The sequence below is a fragment of the Phlebotomus papatasi genome, chromosome 2 (genome assembly GCF_024763615.1).
Source record: "Phlebotomus papatasi isolate M1 chromosome 2, Ppap_2.1, whole genome shotgun sequence".
Taxonomy (NCBI): Eukaryota; Metazoa; Arthropoda; class Insecta; order Diptera; family Psychodidae; genus Phlebotomus; species Phlebotomus papatasi.
In genome coordinates this window covers 58,029,618-58,046,482 of record NC_077223.1, presented here as the reverse complement: position 1 = coordinate 58,046,482, position 16,865 = coordinate 58,029,618, and the positions used below count along the sequence as shown (strand labels likewise).

The 16,865-nt window shown below is 33.0% G+C and overlaps 1 protein-coding gene across 20 annotated transcripts in view; it reads right to left on the bottom strand.

The window, feature by feature from the left end:
* LOC129801883 (capon-like protein) overlaps positions 1–16,865 on the bottom strand; it is a 184,614-nt gene that overhangs the window by 63,577 nt on the left and 104,172 nt on the right. For all 20 annotated transcript variants that reach the window (XM_055847293.1, XM_055847291.1, XM_055847294.1 and 17 more), the window contains exon 3: positions 6,140–6,211. In XM_055847293.1, coding sequence (XP_055703268.1) covers positions 6,140–6,211 — 72 coding nt within the window. The remainder of the gene's footprint in view (positions 1–6,139; positions 6,212–16,865) is intronic.

Below are 16,865 nucleotides of genomic sequence, written 5' to 3'. Positions count from 1 at the left end.
TTTTTTAGTTTTTCTCAAAATTGTCCATGGGTATTTCAATAATTTTTGGATATATTTTAGAGGTCGTCTAGGCGAACATTTCGTCCATACAAAACTATGACCGAAAAATTCACCATTTTGAATTAATGAAGGTCAAAGTTCAAATACCTTGGAGAGCTTAGTTTTTAATCAATTTGGTTAAATTTGGATTTTAGGAAACGCATTGAAATTTCTTATCCGGCGATATAGTTCAAATTGAAAATAAATTGCTCAGGTAATCGTATTGATTTATTTTTCTTGAATATCCATTTAATTTGTATGTAAACATGTTAATGTCGGAAACATACACAGAATGCATACTTCACAACCAATTTAATCGGTATTAAACCGTTATAGGGTAAGTGTGCCAAATTTCGGCATAGTTGCATGCAAGCGCCAAAGTCTCAAGTTTCAAAAGTAATATCTTTAATATAAATTGATTGTTTTATTTCTTCTACTTAAGGAGTGTTGCTAAGAACCTTGTAGACAGTTTACCGTCTCTATTTAATCTAAAATCATTCTTAATACATTTTAAAATGAATAAAAATGTAGACATAGCTTTGGTGCCCTATTTCGGCCACCTTCATTCTCATAGTTCCTTGCCCTTCAGGAATTCTTCCAATGCCTTTTTCACGTCATCTCGTTTGTCGATACTACATTTTTTGTTATTCTTTTGCATTGTACAATCTCTAGAGTATGTAAAAAATAAAAATTCATATAAATTCGAGGAACAAAAAAGGTGGTCGAAATTGCAAGCTGGCCGAAATTTGGCACACTTACCCTACATCCAAAAATCATGCGAAAAACTAATCCACGAATAATTCTTTCTCGTAAATTCAAACATTTCCCAAAGCTGGAACACTTTGCCATATCTTTAAAATCGGGATCTGTGAAGATCAGATCGATAGGAGATGGTTTACTGTTGAGATGCAATTCAACAGCTGTGAATCTAAAAGTGTCATACCCAAAATCTATAAAGCATTGTGAATTTAACCTTATTATAAAACTCCATGAGTACTGCATAAGAAGATTTAATTACCTGTAATAATGCAATATTTACCAAATAGGATGCTAATTAGCATTATTTTCCGCACGAATTGTCTACAAATTCGTTTAAATTTAGAAGCTTTTGTTAAAAGCTCCAGTAAGATCAACAGCAATTATTGTTATGCAATTAAAATCATGCATTCTAATCAATTTACGCTCCCGCACTTATGCTAATCAAATCCTTAATCAGTTGCCACATAAATCTGTTGAATGATTAATAAACTTTTTAGTGTAAAATATGAAAATTTACAGACTTCTGTGAAAAAAGAAGTCGTCCTTTCAACATGTAACAGGAAAAGTATCCGCCTTCTTGAATTTTTTTCTAGCATTTACCTCAATTTGCAATTCGATTTTCCGGGAATTCAATCGTCATGTCTTTCTGAGAAATTCCGTGGGAGGGAAATTGTGCCATTTGTGGGTGTTTTGTGAGCCTAAATTCTCAGTTAAAAAAAAAATTGTTGAAAAGAAAACGTCCAATTGGAAAACGAGTAAAGTATAAGGCAATTTCTGCTCAAGGATGGGAGATAGAGAGAAAAATTTCACATATTTATCTTGAGCGTCTTTTTGATTACATTTGAATAGAGAATTTTCCTTGGAATTCCACCTCCAACGACAAAGCAACTGATACAGTCTTTTTTTTCTGAGAGGCTTTCCTTCCGAAAAGAGAATCAATTTTACCTATTTATGCAAATGTTGTTATATATAAAAATTCCCTTTAAGAGATATATTTCTTATCTTTCGTACGTGAAAATTCCACCAATTCCATGGAAAGATACATATAACGTCTGACGGAAATGAATAATCGCCAGGTCGATGTAAATCTCCCGCCAAAAAGTTAGCTTCACCCCATGGCTTCGGATGATAAGTTTGCGGACAACTTTTGTGGCGTCTTCCGCATCATGCGGAAGAATCCGTGCAGGAAATATCAAAGGGTAGAGAAGCATCCGTTAGTATTATCATCTAACCATGTACTATGTGTCTGTGGGTGGGAAAAGTTGTCGCAGAATCATTAGAAATTAATGAGAAGACAAAGGGTGGAAGTTGAAGATAGATGACAGTCAATTAGAGATGTGCTTTTCAAGAAGCCAGAAGCCAAAAGCACAAACCTTGTATGTTTAATTAATTAGAAAACCTTTTTCCCCTTTTTCCACTCCGCATAATCACATCAATATTTGATTACAATTTCTTCTGCAAATATCTCCAGTGCTTCTCAATCGAGAGACTTGGATAATTGATTTTTAAATATACCGCAATTGATTCTCATTAATTATTCATTTTTTACACAACTCCACGGAAATAGGGATCAATATCGTATCAATGGTATGAATGAGGGGAAGAGCTTTAATTTAGCCATTATGCTAATGTTATGATTTTATCAGTCTTAATTACAAGAACAAACGTTTTATAGGAAAGTGTACTTTAAGGGATTTTTTTGTGAAGTTGCGAAGTATAATGAGTTATCGCGTAATGGACTTTCTCATAATGATTATTCTTAAGAAAAAAAGGCATAATTTTTCAAACATGATTTTATTGATTTTCCTGATTAAACTTTGGTCAAATATAATTTTAATTACTGCTTCTTGCATCAGGAGAATACAATATCGTCTAAGAAAAATATTATGGATATTACGATCTTAAAGATAAAACCTTAAATTTTCGCCTACCTAAAAAATAGTCCACGCCCCCAATAAAACTTTTAATATTGTAATTTTAATAAGAACAATTTTAGAGAGACAAATTTTACATTTTCTTGTACCGTCTAAAATTTTATAAGAAGAAAAATTAATGGTCTTGAGCAAAGACAATTAGTACAGGAGGGCGTGGTTCTAAGGGGGCGTAGCAGTACGCCCAAGAAGCATTTTTTTCTTAATATAGTCTTGTAGAATTCCCTAAGTAAGGCATTATAGAACCAAAATCTTTTTAAATGCTTATAACGCTCTTGGTTCCATCACTGAGATTACTATAAGTGGCGCACTCTTAAGGATCTTAAGAGCTTCTATAGGAATTAAAACAGAAAATTCTAACTTTAAGCGCTTTAAGCCTTCTAAAAGTGCACTAAAAGACTTGTCTAATACTTGGTTCTATAAGGCAGCTATTTTGCTTCTTGGGACGTGTTTCTGTCTTCACCAATCAAAATTTGAAATTTCAAGACCTTCTAACGAGTTCAAAATATGATACCATACGGTGGAAAATTACGCTCTCTAAAACTTTTTTAACCGCTTAGGTAACCTCTAAAATATATCCAAAAATAAAAAAAATGAATGACTTATTTTCGAGTAATTAAAAAAACATGGTTTTGGAGGGAAAGAAGATGAAATGAAGATGAAGAGAAAATGAGGAGCACGTTAATGGTCGCAAGGTCGACTTATGGTGGGGGAGGGGTCTCCTGAAGGTTCCATGTTTCTATCTTTAACCGCCTGGCCTCTAAGAGTTGTAACAAACAGGCAGAAGGACTGGCACTCGGATAAAGAGCAAGACGTCAAAAAAAACTCGAGACTTCAGTTTACCAAAAAAATTCAAAATTCATTTTGATAAAACTGAGAGAAAGATATTATGAAAGGTCTCTATTGTTAATCATTTTCTTAACAATGGTAATTATCCATCGAAGTAATTTTAACTACATTGATTCCTTAGTATAGTTTTATGATAATAAGTCATCTAGTATTGGATAAATTTTGATTTCTTATGGAAAATTTGTATTTAGATTTGAAAGTAGGAGAGGTGCAATTTCAGCCAAATTTAAGGAATAGTTCTTTTTATGTACAATAATATTAACTATTTATGGACCATAAAAGCTGAGATTGTAAATGAGTATCAGCTTCTGACTTTAAAGATTCAATAAGAATAGTTAGTTTTTTAATTATTAAATTTCGAAATATTATACTTAATTCGAAATATACTTTTGTTTTTTTTAATGAAAAAGTCAAATTTGAACAATATTTTTTCAAAATGATTAAGGATCGAAAATTTGTACTATCTTTCAGTATTTTACCAAATCAGAATTTATAAGAAAAACGTATTAATATAATCTCTTATATACTAATATATACTACTCTTATATACTAATTAGATTTTAAGATTACTTGTATTATTAAATTGAGAGGATTTAGCAATTCAAAAGACTTTACTTTAAACTTATGAATAAATTGTACGTAAAGTTCTGTAATAGTAGAAATATTCTGTTTTTGTTTTATAAAGTCTTGAATAGGTTTACACAAAGTCAATTTGCATTTCGCGCATTAATAAAGCATTTTTTTGATTTCTCAGGTTTCGCTAGGAATTGCTAGGTTTCTCAGGTTTCACGAAGCAATTTTAGGTTTCTTTAGTTTCTCAAAGAAATTTTCGGAATTGCTGAAGTTTTTTGGAGAAATTTTTGGGGTGTCTCGCGTTTTAGTAGCCGTTTTTTGGGAATTAACAGAAGTTTCTTCATAAAAGTCACCTCTCGCTATTTTACTAAGACTGACTTCGACTGTGACTTTCAGAATTATATTAAGTGTATGTTCTACTTCTCATATTTTTGTAAAACTATCTTGAAATTTGAAATCCATCATATAACTTACCCCCCTACCCTGCAGCATAATTAATAGTAGTAATTATTTGTTTATAAAGTTGAACAATTTGTTTCAACTATCGTAGTTATTCGCGTACCTATTTTTTTTATTATTTATTTATTAATCAACGTATCTGTGGGTTTCCCGCACAATACAGTATCATCTAAATTCTTTGTGATAACATTTTATTATTTCGTTATTTAGTTTTATTTTTCAATCAAACATTTTCCAGTCGAATATTGGTTCGAAGGCTAAGGTTCAATTTGATTCTAGTCGTTAGAAAATTTAATTGACATATCTCTTCTCCCCTAGGGTGTCCTTCCCTCCTTCTAGTGGCAATGTTCAAAACATCTTTAGGGTTCAACAAGGATATATAGGAATATAGACGATGATATATCAATTGATAAAAGGAAGTCAAGTCAGATGCTCGCACAGCAATAACTGAGTCTCCAGTAGGGGAAAGTGCTCTCCCTTCGAATCTTCATGCTTTCGAATAATGTGAATTTCTTATGTTTCCGTAGGAGATTTACACTAAATTATCACGGAATTATGAACAATTGATGATAAGCCAACTAATATTTAAAGAAATGTGTAAGTATCTTAGGAAAACTAAAAGAAAATTCACATTTTTCGAAGGCATGAAAGTTCGAAGGGAGAGTACTTTCCTCTACAAACATTAGAAATTTCTTTTTTTTTTTAATAGGGGAAAGTATTCTCCCTTCGAACGTTCATGCCTTCGAGTAATATGAATTTTCTTTTATTGTTACTAAGAGACTTACACATTTCTAATAAATATTAATTAGCTTATTATCAAATATTGATAATTATGTATAAGTCTCTCAGAAAAAGTAAAAGAAATTCATATTATTCGAAGGCATGAACGTTCGAAGGGATAGTACTTTCCCCAAGTGGTTTGCTTGTATCTTGTGGACCAAACCAAGTTTTCGTCTGATTAATTCATTATCATTGACGTTGTCTTAATTCATATAGTCGGAATTGAATAATGATAAACGGATAACGCGTTACTGATCCCACATATATATGATATTTTCTATGCCGATCCAAAATTATATTCTCCTTTTAATTGAAATTCCCATAAAAGTGCCCACACTTTCAACGTTGGTCATCACCCCACAAATCATCTAAAAATTGAGACAGCTCTGTGCGACAAAATTTTCAATTTGGCAATCAATTATCTTTGATAATGATGACAAATTTCACCTAAAAGCATTCTGGCATATTCTCTCTGTGCCATGAATTTGGTGAAAAACAAGTGAGAAATATTGCACATCGGCCAAATGGACAATTAATAAATGGCCTCAGTCATTGATTCTATCGCCAATTTTAAACGACTAATTTATTGGATGAAGTTGAAAATGGGCCCATTTTAATGGGTGGAAAATGGCGTGAAAACGCGTCAAAAATGAGATGATGTTGTTATCATTGAGTAAATATCCCTTCATTGGGTGCTTTCACTGAGTTTGTTATTTTATTGTATAATTTTCAAGAAGAGTGTCACTCACCCGAATTCTCCTCATTGCCTGTACAATTTCGGTTTTACTGCTTGGTCTTGGCACTTCTTGCCACCCGATGAACTGAAAAGAGAGAAAAAAGGAAGAAGGGTCCGTGTTAAAGAAAAGTTATTGATGGATTTTCTTTCGGAGGGCAAACATCATACAAAGTTATATGAGCTTTTATGTGGGAGGTGAGAGGGAATATCATAAAAATGAGAATTTACTTTCACAAGCAGCAAATTGAAAATTACAAGGAATGATATTTCTGCCAATGTTGCGACTTTTCTCCCAAACTTCTTTCTGTATACCAACTGTCTGTGACACTTTTTCCTTTTGAAAGGAAGAATTCTGGGAAAAAGTTGGAAAATGTCTCAATTGTCTCATTTTCCCACAGACAGTGTCAGACACTTTTCTGTCGTGTTGGAAAATCTTTCTATTTTCATCAAAATTATTTTGGAAATTGTTCTGGACAATATTTTTAAGAAAAGAAAAATTACGAAACTATAGAAAGAGCCACACTATTTGAAAAACACTGAACTAATAACTTTCAAAGTGTTCAATTAATCATCGTGTGTACATGAAAGTGCAAACAGTGGTGAAAAGTTTAAGATGAAATTTATTGCAAGGCATTTGTTTGCAAAAGCTCTCGTAAGAGCATTTCCACCCCCCAAAAGTTCCCTGATGAGTCTCTGTCGTATTTGTCTACAGTCGCAACTCCAATGCAAGAATTTATGCAAATTTGGATTACATGAAATACCAACTAAAACAATTCATTTTGCTCACTTCAGTAAAATTTAATAACAAGCGATGCCTTCAGGGGATTTCTTGCTAAAAAGAACTCAAAGGGAGAACGGGTCATTCTACAACACTCCAGTCTAGATAAATTCGATGTAGGGGAAAGCGCTCTATCTTCGGACGACACAAGTTTCGAACAATTCTTTCTTTAATATATTTTTATTGAATTTGATCCATTACAATATTATATTCTTTTTTATTAGCTTGTTCAATACCCCAAAAATCCTAAAAAAAGGGCCATCGAAATTTTAATCCGTCGGTTTACCATCTCAACTTCCTGTTAGATACTTCCTCTGTTTCGAAAAAAAGTCGTACGTTTGTTAATACGTTTTGTATTAAAAAAAATGTACGATTTTTTTCGAAGCAAAGGAAGTATTTATATTTGAACAAATTTATATTAAAAAATGTTCATTTGTTTTTGTTAATGGGTTTATTCATATTTCTTAAAGTTTTAAATCAATTGATAACTTACTTCAAAATAAATTTTAACAGCGTCTCAAAAGACGAGTTTATGTAAGGGTCACTGAATATCTGAAGTTGATATTGGCTCCGTTCAGTAATAGGGGAGACTGGGGCAAAAAGTCACAAAACGGATATTTTATTTTTTTACAAGCTACTCGAGCCCTTCATTTCTAATCAGCGCAGTTTTATAGGAAATTTACCGCTCTACAACTTTGTGAAAGTAATATTCCTCTATTTTGTAAGGAAATACGTTTACTGACCCAATTTCTAAATGGTAATTTTGTGACTATTCTAAAAAATGCTGGGGCAAATAGTACCAGACATTGGGTATTATCATATTTTGATTCGCTTCATTACAGGCTTCTGTAAATTTGAAAAAATACCTAGAGGACATATTTTTATAGAAAATTTATTCATCTACACCTTTGTAAAACACCGTTTTCTCTCCGAGAAAAGTGAGAAAACGAGAAGAGCGCTTTTCAAGCTATTTAAAAAAAACACACAGAAGACTGCAAATCGTTTGACCAATGCAAACAACAAGCGTCGAGACATGGTAATGACGTTTCTTTTCGCCGTGAGACATCAGAAATTGCTTCGCTTTTTTGTTACTTTTTGCTCTATACCTTTTGTTACTTTTTACCCCAAGTGGCCACTTTTAAGAAAAAGGATTTTTGGAACTTTATGAACTTTTGTGAAATTCTAAAATAGATAGAGGATTCGTATTCAAAAAATCCAAATTATTTAGAAAATATTCACCAGTGCATCAATTTTGGAAAATAAGTAGGTAATAATTGTTATGCTCTGCAAAGAAAATATTTCAAAAATAGGGCTAAAAATTTCGATATTTTTTAATTTCTAAATTCCTTGTTCGAATTCTACGAAACTTACGACATTGAAGAAGGTCTATGGAGGCTATCTATAGAAAAAAATTTGAGCCGCTATCTTTTTTACCTTGGAAGATATTGAATTTTGAATTTTTCGATTTGTGACTTTTTGCCCCAGTCTCCCCTAACCTTTCGAAGAGACAAAGCCACTCCAAAGCCAAGCCAAACCTATTCGAATATCTACCGAAAGTCTAAAGTGCAAGCTCACGTTCTCGCCGCTTTAGCGCTGATTGTTCTGCCATTTCGAATTTCGGTATTCTTGACACTTTTATCGTCCAACAATGTCAACAACAGTGTGCAAACGTTTGCTTCAAAAAGTGAATTTTTGTGTAGTTTTGTGGAATTTCAGGATGGCAGAACGTTTCAATCGAAATTTTATTAAAACAAATGTCCTTTTAATAAACTTGCTCACTTTTGTGTAACTCGTTTGTTTAAAAATTCGAACTTTCAATGGGTTTTTAGGTAAGTTCTCTCTGACATTACCTTCCAATCGGTAAAGGAAAAACCTCAACCGGATAGCGCTCTCAAATCGGGAAGGTTATTACTAAACGAGAGGAATGTGTAGGGAAGAGCTTTCAGGCTTCGCACACAGTCTGACTTCAAACACTTTATACTTTTCCCATATTCCTTAAATAAATCAGACCAAGACCAATTTTTTCAGGAAATGTGTATGACTTAAGACTAGGTCTTCAAATATGCCATAGCTAGGCGAGATTCATAAGGTATAATGGGAAAAAATGAAGAGTTCGAAGCTAGAGCGTATGCGAAGCCTGAAAGTCTTCCCCTAAGCTCTCTGAATCATGAAAAGATGAAGGATTCTACAGAAGTATCGAAATATTGAGAGGTTGTGTTATATTACTTTCTCTGCATAGTTCGAACGACCAGCAAATGCAATGTTCTTCTACAAAAGATTATCTCTCATAACCTTTTTCCCTGCAGAAACTTATCCAAATTTGTATAAAGATAATTCTAAAGCAAGAAATCATAAACCCACTTTATGAGAAAACGCAGTAAGAATTTTAGGATGGAAATCATTGAGTTATCTGCCTAAAAAGATTATTCTGCCTCCCAAAAGCCTTTTAAAAGAAGAATCTCATCATTGTTGTTCATACATTCCTCGGTGGGTGGTATTAGAATTTTTTATTAAAAAAAAAAAAATAGAAATCGTCTAGAGAATGAGGAAGCAAGATGGAAGACTGAGTAAGTGTCATCACTTGTCTATTGTAAGAGGAATCTCAAGAGTATGATTGAAGTGTTGTTGGGATTTTCTACTGCTACAATCTTTGAGGATTTTTTTCATCTCTCTCCTTACAGAATTCCTCTCGCACGTCTATTCGATGCGAAATTCTGGAAATAGAAGGCAATTTTCACACTTTTCTCCCTGAAATTATTTTCAATATCACCCTCCAAGATCAAGAGTGACAGATTGTTTGGGTGAGATTTCTTGTGAAAAATATCCTGCCACTGTTAAAATTGCAGATAGAGCACCATTTTGCTTTCTCACGAAAGGCGAAAAAGCTCAGTATTATTATCTTTTTCACTAAATTAAATTCACTTTGTGTGAGAGCTACCCCGAAATTGGATTCTCTGCTACTCTTTGCATATTTTTCCTCACCATTTGAGAATGGAAAGAAAATGAGAGTATGGTAGCAAAAAAAAAAAAGCTGGAGCATCCATTCACAGAATTTTTCTTCGACATCCCACTTCAATGGTGTGAAACTAATTTGAAACATTTGTCTCTAGCAAATGAATTAAATTGATTCTTCAGTTTTGACTCTTTAAAATAAACCTCAATTTGTTGAATTTCATTTAAAGTCTCTTAGGTAATTTTTCAGAGTGTTGATATTTTTGGGTCTTTAAACTATCTGTTAAACTATTTTTCAATTCCTCTTTGTCAATTTCTTTCCACTCAATAGAGAAATTATTTGATTGGACAGAGATAAAAAGCCTAGGAAAAGCTTTCAATAAAGTTGTGAGAATTTGTGGTAGTTGTTGGACCCTTCTATACAAGATTTTTGTCTTTTGGACTTTCTTTCGTCAGACTCAGAGGCACCTTTTCATGTTCGACGGCACTATATCAATATCCTTTCACTCGATTTGCGAAAATTCTGATTGAATCTCCGATTGTGGTCATTCGTAGGGATATGCTATAGGAAATTCCATCTCGATGGACATATAAACTGATTTCCGGGGAATTTTGTTCTCTTTTCGCCAAATCATTCCACAACCATTTGATTTTGGTGCGAGATGAACACGCATTTTCCCAGAAGCTTCCTAAGCTTTTACGCTACTTCCTTGGGCATAAGAAAAAAAAAGCTCTCACCTAGAGAGAGGGAAAGGAAAGAGCTGAAATATAAATTTAGCCACGGATCACTTATTCCGGATGTTTTCACTTTATTTACACGAGTCACAACAATAAACTAGAATGAGAAGGGATTTTCCACAGCACTTTTCCACTCACTAATGCTAAGTGAAAGGATTGAGGAAAATATGTAGACTATGGGATTAGGCTCCGGGATTTTTATATGGGAAAATTTAATTATCGTAAGGGTGAGTGAGAAACGTTTAAAAATATCGTAGTACATTGCTCTAGAAAAAAAGTTTAAATTATAAAGAGTTTACCAAAGATTATGTCTTACTTTTTTTCCTTTTTGGTCTTTAACTATCTGGATAAACAGGAAAAACTTGCAAAGAATTTATGTCACATAAAGACTTCAGTAAATTGATCAAAATTTTGAATGAAAAAGAGACGGTGAAAAATGCAATATACTAGGTCAGTAAAAGAATTAAATCTGGCAAGTAAAATATATTCAAACTAGTCAATTTATTATTTCAAAATAAGCAGTAGAAATTTTCGATTCACTGAAAAAATAATACGTTAAATTGTTTGTAAATGTTTGAGAATTCTACTGGGGACTTACGAAATGCTCATAAATAATTTGAGCCACTAAAACTTTCGTAAAAGTTTGTGATTTTTTTTTACAAACTTCGATAGTAGCATGATGACTTAACGAACTTTTTTGTTACGAACAAACGACAAAATTTTACGAACATTTTTTTGTGTGTTTACAAAGAAAACCCCCACCCCCTCAATAGTCGACCCAAGGACTGTTAACACACTCATCATTTTTCCTCCACCACTCCAAAACTATGTTTTTTGGATTGCTCAACAGGAAGTCCGTTTTTTCACTCCTAATAACGGTTTTTCAAGGTCACAGGGCATGGGATTAATAATCCCATCCTTGTGTAAGCAAAAAAAATTGTACGTCTCGAAAATATCGTTTGCAAGAAGGTCTTCAAGAACATCTTGTGCATTTGTTCACTCCTAATAACGATTTTTCAAGATCAAAAGTTTTACAGGCCCTATAGAGCGTACTTTTCAACCAAATAGTATCATGTTTGGGCTAGTTAGAAAGGTCTTGGAATTTCTGAAAAGTCCTGACAGGTTCCAATCGGTTATAAACCGGTAATAAACCGATAAATACTTTTAGCCGCATATCAATTCTATATCACTCTTCAGCTACTTTGTCTAATCTTTTGGGTGATTTATGAATCGATTTAAATTGGTTGTAGCAAAAGATATAGCATCAGGAGTTCGAGCAGTATGACAAAGCATGCAAGACTTTGCCACTTCGTTTTTATTTACTGTCAAATTGTATTGATACTGACTATTTTACCAAATATAATCATTATTATTACTAGGCTTTCTTTTATTTCCTTTCGAGTAACTCGACTAAATAAATGCAAGTTTTATTACCATTTATTTCGAAGAAATGACTAAAAATTAAGAAAAAAATTCTCACGAATAAAGTCTCACGAACACTGTGTGTTTCGCAATTTTCTGCAGAAAATGTCAAGTAAAGAAAATTTCTTGTTTCTCATCTTCCTCAATCCAATAAATTTGCGGGAATTGTACAAGGACGAAAGGGAAGAGAAGCATAAGTATTCATTATGTTTACCTTCCCATATCGTGTGTGTGTGTGTGTGTGTGAATTGTTGTCTTAAAGAGAGGAATCTCGTCAGATTTTCTTCCATACCCACCATATCGATAGAGATATTAAATGGAAGGATGAAATATAAACGATTGAGAGGAAAATTTCACGATCATCTTGAACAAATTAATGATTCGTGCTGAGAATGGTCTGTAGAAGGTTTTAGTGTGCTATACCTTTTTGTGTCTCAAAAAAATGTGTATAAAAGAGAATGAGTGAGGAGAGAAAAACAAGGTGACGGTGGGAATAAATTAAATTGAATTCACAGGAAAATCATTAAAGCTCCCAAGCTCAAGCATCCGTCTTCGCATTGAAGGAGCTGCTGTTGGAGACCCTTTTGGAATGAATTCATCTTAATGAGGGACTTTATCGTTGTCTCTCTGACTTTATCATTAATTTAATACATTCACTAAATCTACCTCAAGCTTATTGCTTTACTTCTTGCGAACTCTAGGTATATTGGTGAAGTAGACACTTCTTTCACGTGAATTTTCTACCCTTTTATTTACACATGAAAAGATTAAAATTATTTATTTATTTTCTCACGTTACGTAATGTATGGCTTTCGGTAGATTTAATGAAGAAAATCCTGATTTTGTGGCTTCAAGAAACCTTCGAGGTTTTTTGCCACTTTTGCCATGGAGACGCCTGGTAAAAGCTTCTCAAAATTGAATTTCTTACCAAACTTTCCCGTTAATATGCTTTTAAATCCATTTCAGATTAATTTAGTATCAGGCCCACCAGTGACCTGTATTACAAAATTATACTCTCAAGAACAAGGATGTCACCTCTTCACACAGGATGAGAAAGTCTTGAAGGCCCTTGTGTAGTCCTTTCCTTTCACTGTGCAGTGAAAAGGGTTCACGAGAAGAACGCTACAGAAATTCATTTGAACTGATGGCTTCATTAACTTTTCGTCAATGACGGTTCAGTAGGGAAATATAGGGCAGTTTAAGCAGTAATTTAGAATTAAATTTTGAGATTGTTTTACAAATAGATTATAGAAGTAACACTTATTATTATTTGTAAGTTGCAGTTAGATTTAGAGTTGATAAAAATATACTCACTGTATAGGGTAAATTAAGCTAATTCAAAACCTTCTCCAAATAGAAATTTTTTGCTACTCTAAATGGAAACGTTATTGTTTTCATGATAAATAAAGTACTAAATTACTACATTTAATTATTTTCTATACCTCAATTTCATTATTTAGTTAATTTTGTTCCAAATAAAGCGATAATCCATTCATATTCACAAATTTAATTTGTTAATTTCTCAAAAAAATTAAAAGTGTACCTTTTCACCATCGAATTTTTCTTCGATGGACCATGTTTTTCAATGAAAAACACAATGAGGTGACTGTTGTTTATTCATTTCGTTTAACATTTATGTCATATTTCTAGCTAAGTTTAGTCAAATTAAGTGCTAATCTTTATTGCTAACGGTACGTGAAGTTTTCAAATTAAATAATTACCTATTTCGAGTACAAGAAGGATTTTTCTGAAGTGTCTGCAAATGCTTCAATAGGAAACCCCGGAAATATGATTTTTTTTGGAGAGATTTTCTTATTGTTTTAGATGGAAAAGGAAAAAAGACCAAGAATAAGAACAAATCCTGCACTCAGGAGCAACTCAACAAGGCTTTGGAAGCCTTTCGTCGCGGTTTCACTTACACTGTTTGTCTCCAATTAGAAACTTTCCCTTGTCTCCATTTGGATTAATTTGTTTCCAATAGAAGCATTTTACGCTTGCGTATTTTTCTTGCATTTAAAAAGTTTTCAAATTATATCTAAAAAATTTTCACTAAACAGTAACATTATAGAAGAGTCAAGGAGCAAATTTATATAATTCTCGTCGGAAAAAATATGAAGTTAATGTGTTGAATCTTCTGTCAAAGTTAAAGCGTCTGGAAATGGTTTTGAATTAGGACATTTACCCTACAATGACTTTCTGAAAGCCTCAACAGCTAAGGTAATTCATGAAATGGAAAAATTTGCTTTTATTTTTGAAAAGACAAAAATGTAATTAAACAAAGATCATACAACAGAATTCCTTCTTATGAGTCAGAAAATACGAAACTTTGTCATATATTCATCATTAATATAATAATTTTGAAAATTTGAAATGAAAAAGAAAGACTTTTCGTAGAGTCAAAACACATTTAAATAATTAAAGCTTAATATATCACTTCAGAATTTATTTTCTTTACAGAACACTTAATTAATAAAACAAACTTTCAAATTCTGAAATCTCAAAATCCTAAAAAAATACGTATTTACCATTTTAAATCGTTTTTAAATCTTATTATTAGAGTAAAAAACAAAATTCTTTTAAAATAGTAAATTTTCTCATCTTTTTTTTTAATTCCTATACATTATTATTATTAATAAACTTATAAATTATTATAAATTTAATAAATATATTTTTTTATACTTCCATCTTTTTCGATAAAACAAATGCTACATTTGTTAAAGGGTATTCTTCAAAATTAGGAATTTGGAGTATTAAACTATGTCTGATCCTGTATAAAACTACTTCTAACGTACTTTAAGAAAGAGAATATATTTGTGGTCAGTAATTTAGCAGATGGATCAGTAAAACTTTCAATTTTAATCAGTAAAAAACTAAAAAGTGATTTTAATCCTTTCAAACCGAAAATATCAAGGTGGTTCATAAATTCTTTATTTTCCCTTTTCACTACTTGTAGCCATTTACAATTTAGTATTTCCGTTTTATCTGCATATTAATAAAATTTCATTTTTACTAAAATACTGCCTAATCTGCAGCACCTTTAAAAGTTAATATTTCGTTTTCCTTTCTTGAAGACTGCTATAAAGTTAAGGGTTTTGGTGAACAATGTACCTTAATAGCATTAGGATTTTAAATCTCTCTCACTGGGATAAGAAAAAATCAAAGAAGATGAACTCTGCCTGACATTCCCCTACATATTTGCCCAAAAGAGAGAGAAGAGATGAATAAATCACTTTAATTTATTACACAAAACACCTTCAAACCTCTTGTATTGATTTGTAGTATTGAGCATGAAGAACTTTACGTTCAACACTGCACTTTTGGGGTGGCTTTTGAGGTTGAAAATCTGTGGCTGATGCATCAAATCATGGCTGGAAAACTTACAAAGCTCCTCTACAATACCCCAGCTTTTGTGGTGCTAGGATGAAAAATGACCAAGAGGATTGAGATGATAAGCAAATTGTGGTGCTATTGTTTTAATTGAGAATTACAACATTTATCAATTAGGGAGTGGATGAATGCCTGGGAAATACCTCACTGAGAAACACATAAGCTGCCTCATCACACCATACCCATTTCCCATACCCTTTCCTGCTGTAATTATACCATTGGGTTGAACAGAGGATGAAAATGGCTGAAAAGGAGACGCGAGAGATGATGACAAAAGGTTTATGCAGCAAAAAGCAAACCCCTTCTTCATTTAATATGAAACAGCTGAGCTTAATTTACTGACCTATACGTAATAGTAGAATATTGGGCAATCGAAAAGGACTTTAATTTTCATTTTCTCAGAACTAATCTCTCTGTGAAATACACTAATTTTCCTTCAAAAACCACTCATATACACTTCAAAAGCTCGAGTTCTCTTGCCACAAATGCACTCTAAAGTTTAAACAATTTTCAAAGTGGTAATTTTGAACTTGGTTGAGTGGGAAAATTCAATATAATGAAAATTTCATGTTAAGGATATGCTATAAGGACTAATTAAATGGTAAATGTTGAAAGGGTCTCCTATAGATATCTTGCAAGTTAGATGTTGAGGTCACATAGGTCCCCTAAAGGGCCACTTAGGATTGTTATCCGACTTGAAGCATTCTGGTTCTGGTCATCCCCATTGAGACGCTAAAGTAGAATTATTGTGAGACAACAGGACATTAATCGACGCCCACAATCAATTTTATATCTCACCCTAGATACCAATAAATCTCCCTTCAAAGCTCCAGGGATGAACTGAGGGGGTTCACGTCTCAAAAAGGCAAAAAGAAAAGCCCACAAGAAACTTTAATGTGATGATTGCAAAGTTTCATGTAACTCGTAGAAATGTTGAACCACAGAGGAGGAAGTCAATTAAATTCCATCAAAGTTGTGGAGCTCCTTAATGATTCACCTCAAGGTTTCTCATTCCTCAAGTGTACGCTCCACCCACTTCCAAATACCCCGGAAAGAGAGCTTTCAATTGCTAATCCCCATGCTGCGTGCGGAAATAAATGATGGTCAGAGACGGGTATTTAGTTTAAATTCAATGCCACAAGTTTAATCTTTCAGACCATCTTACATCTCTCAAGAAATTATGGAGGCCGAATTTGGGGGTGATTTTATTTAGAGAACACCCCTACCAAAAATGCCTTGTTTAAACCTCCATCGCAAAGTCACACAGATATCATGTGAAATGAAGTAATCAGAAAAAAAAAATTCTCCAACAGAAATTCCATCACCAACTTCAAAGGCACCGTCACGTCTTAGTGAGAGCCCTTTTGAGCTTTCTCCTCCGGCAGCCCCTCGCATACCACCCTGCAAATTGTCTTTGGCCCCGCAATTGAGCTTTACGCCTCTTTGGACACACACACGGAGA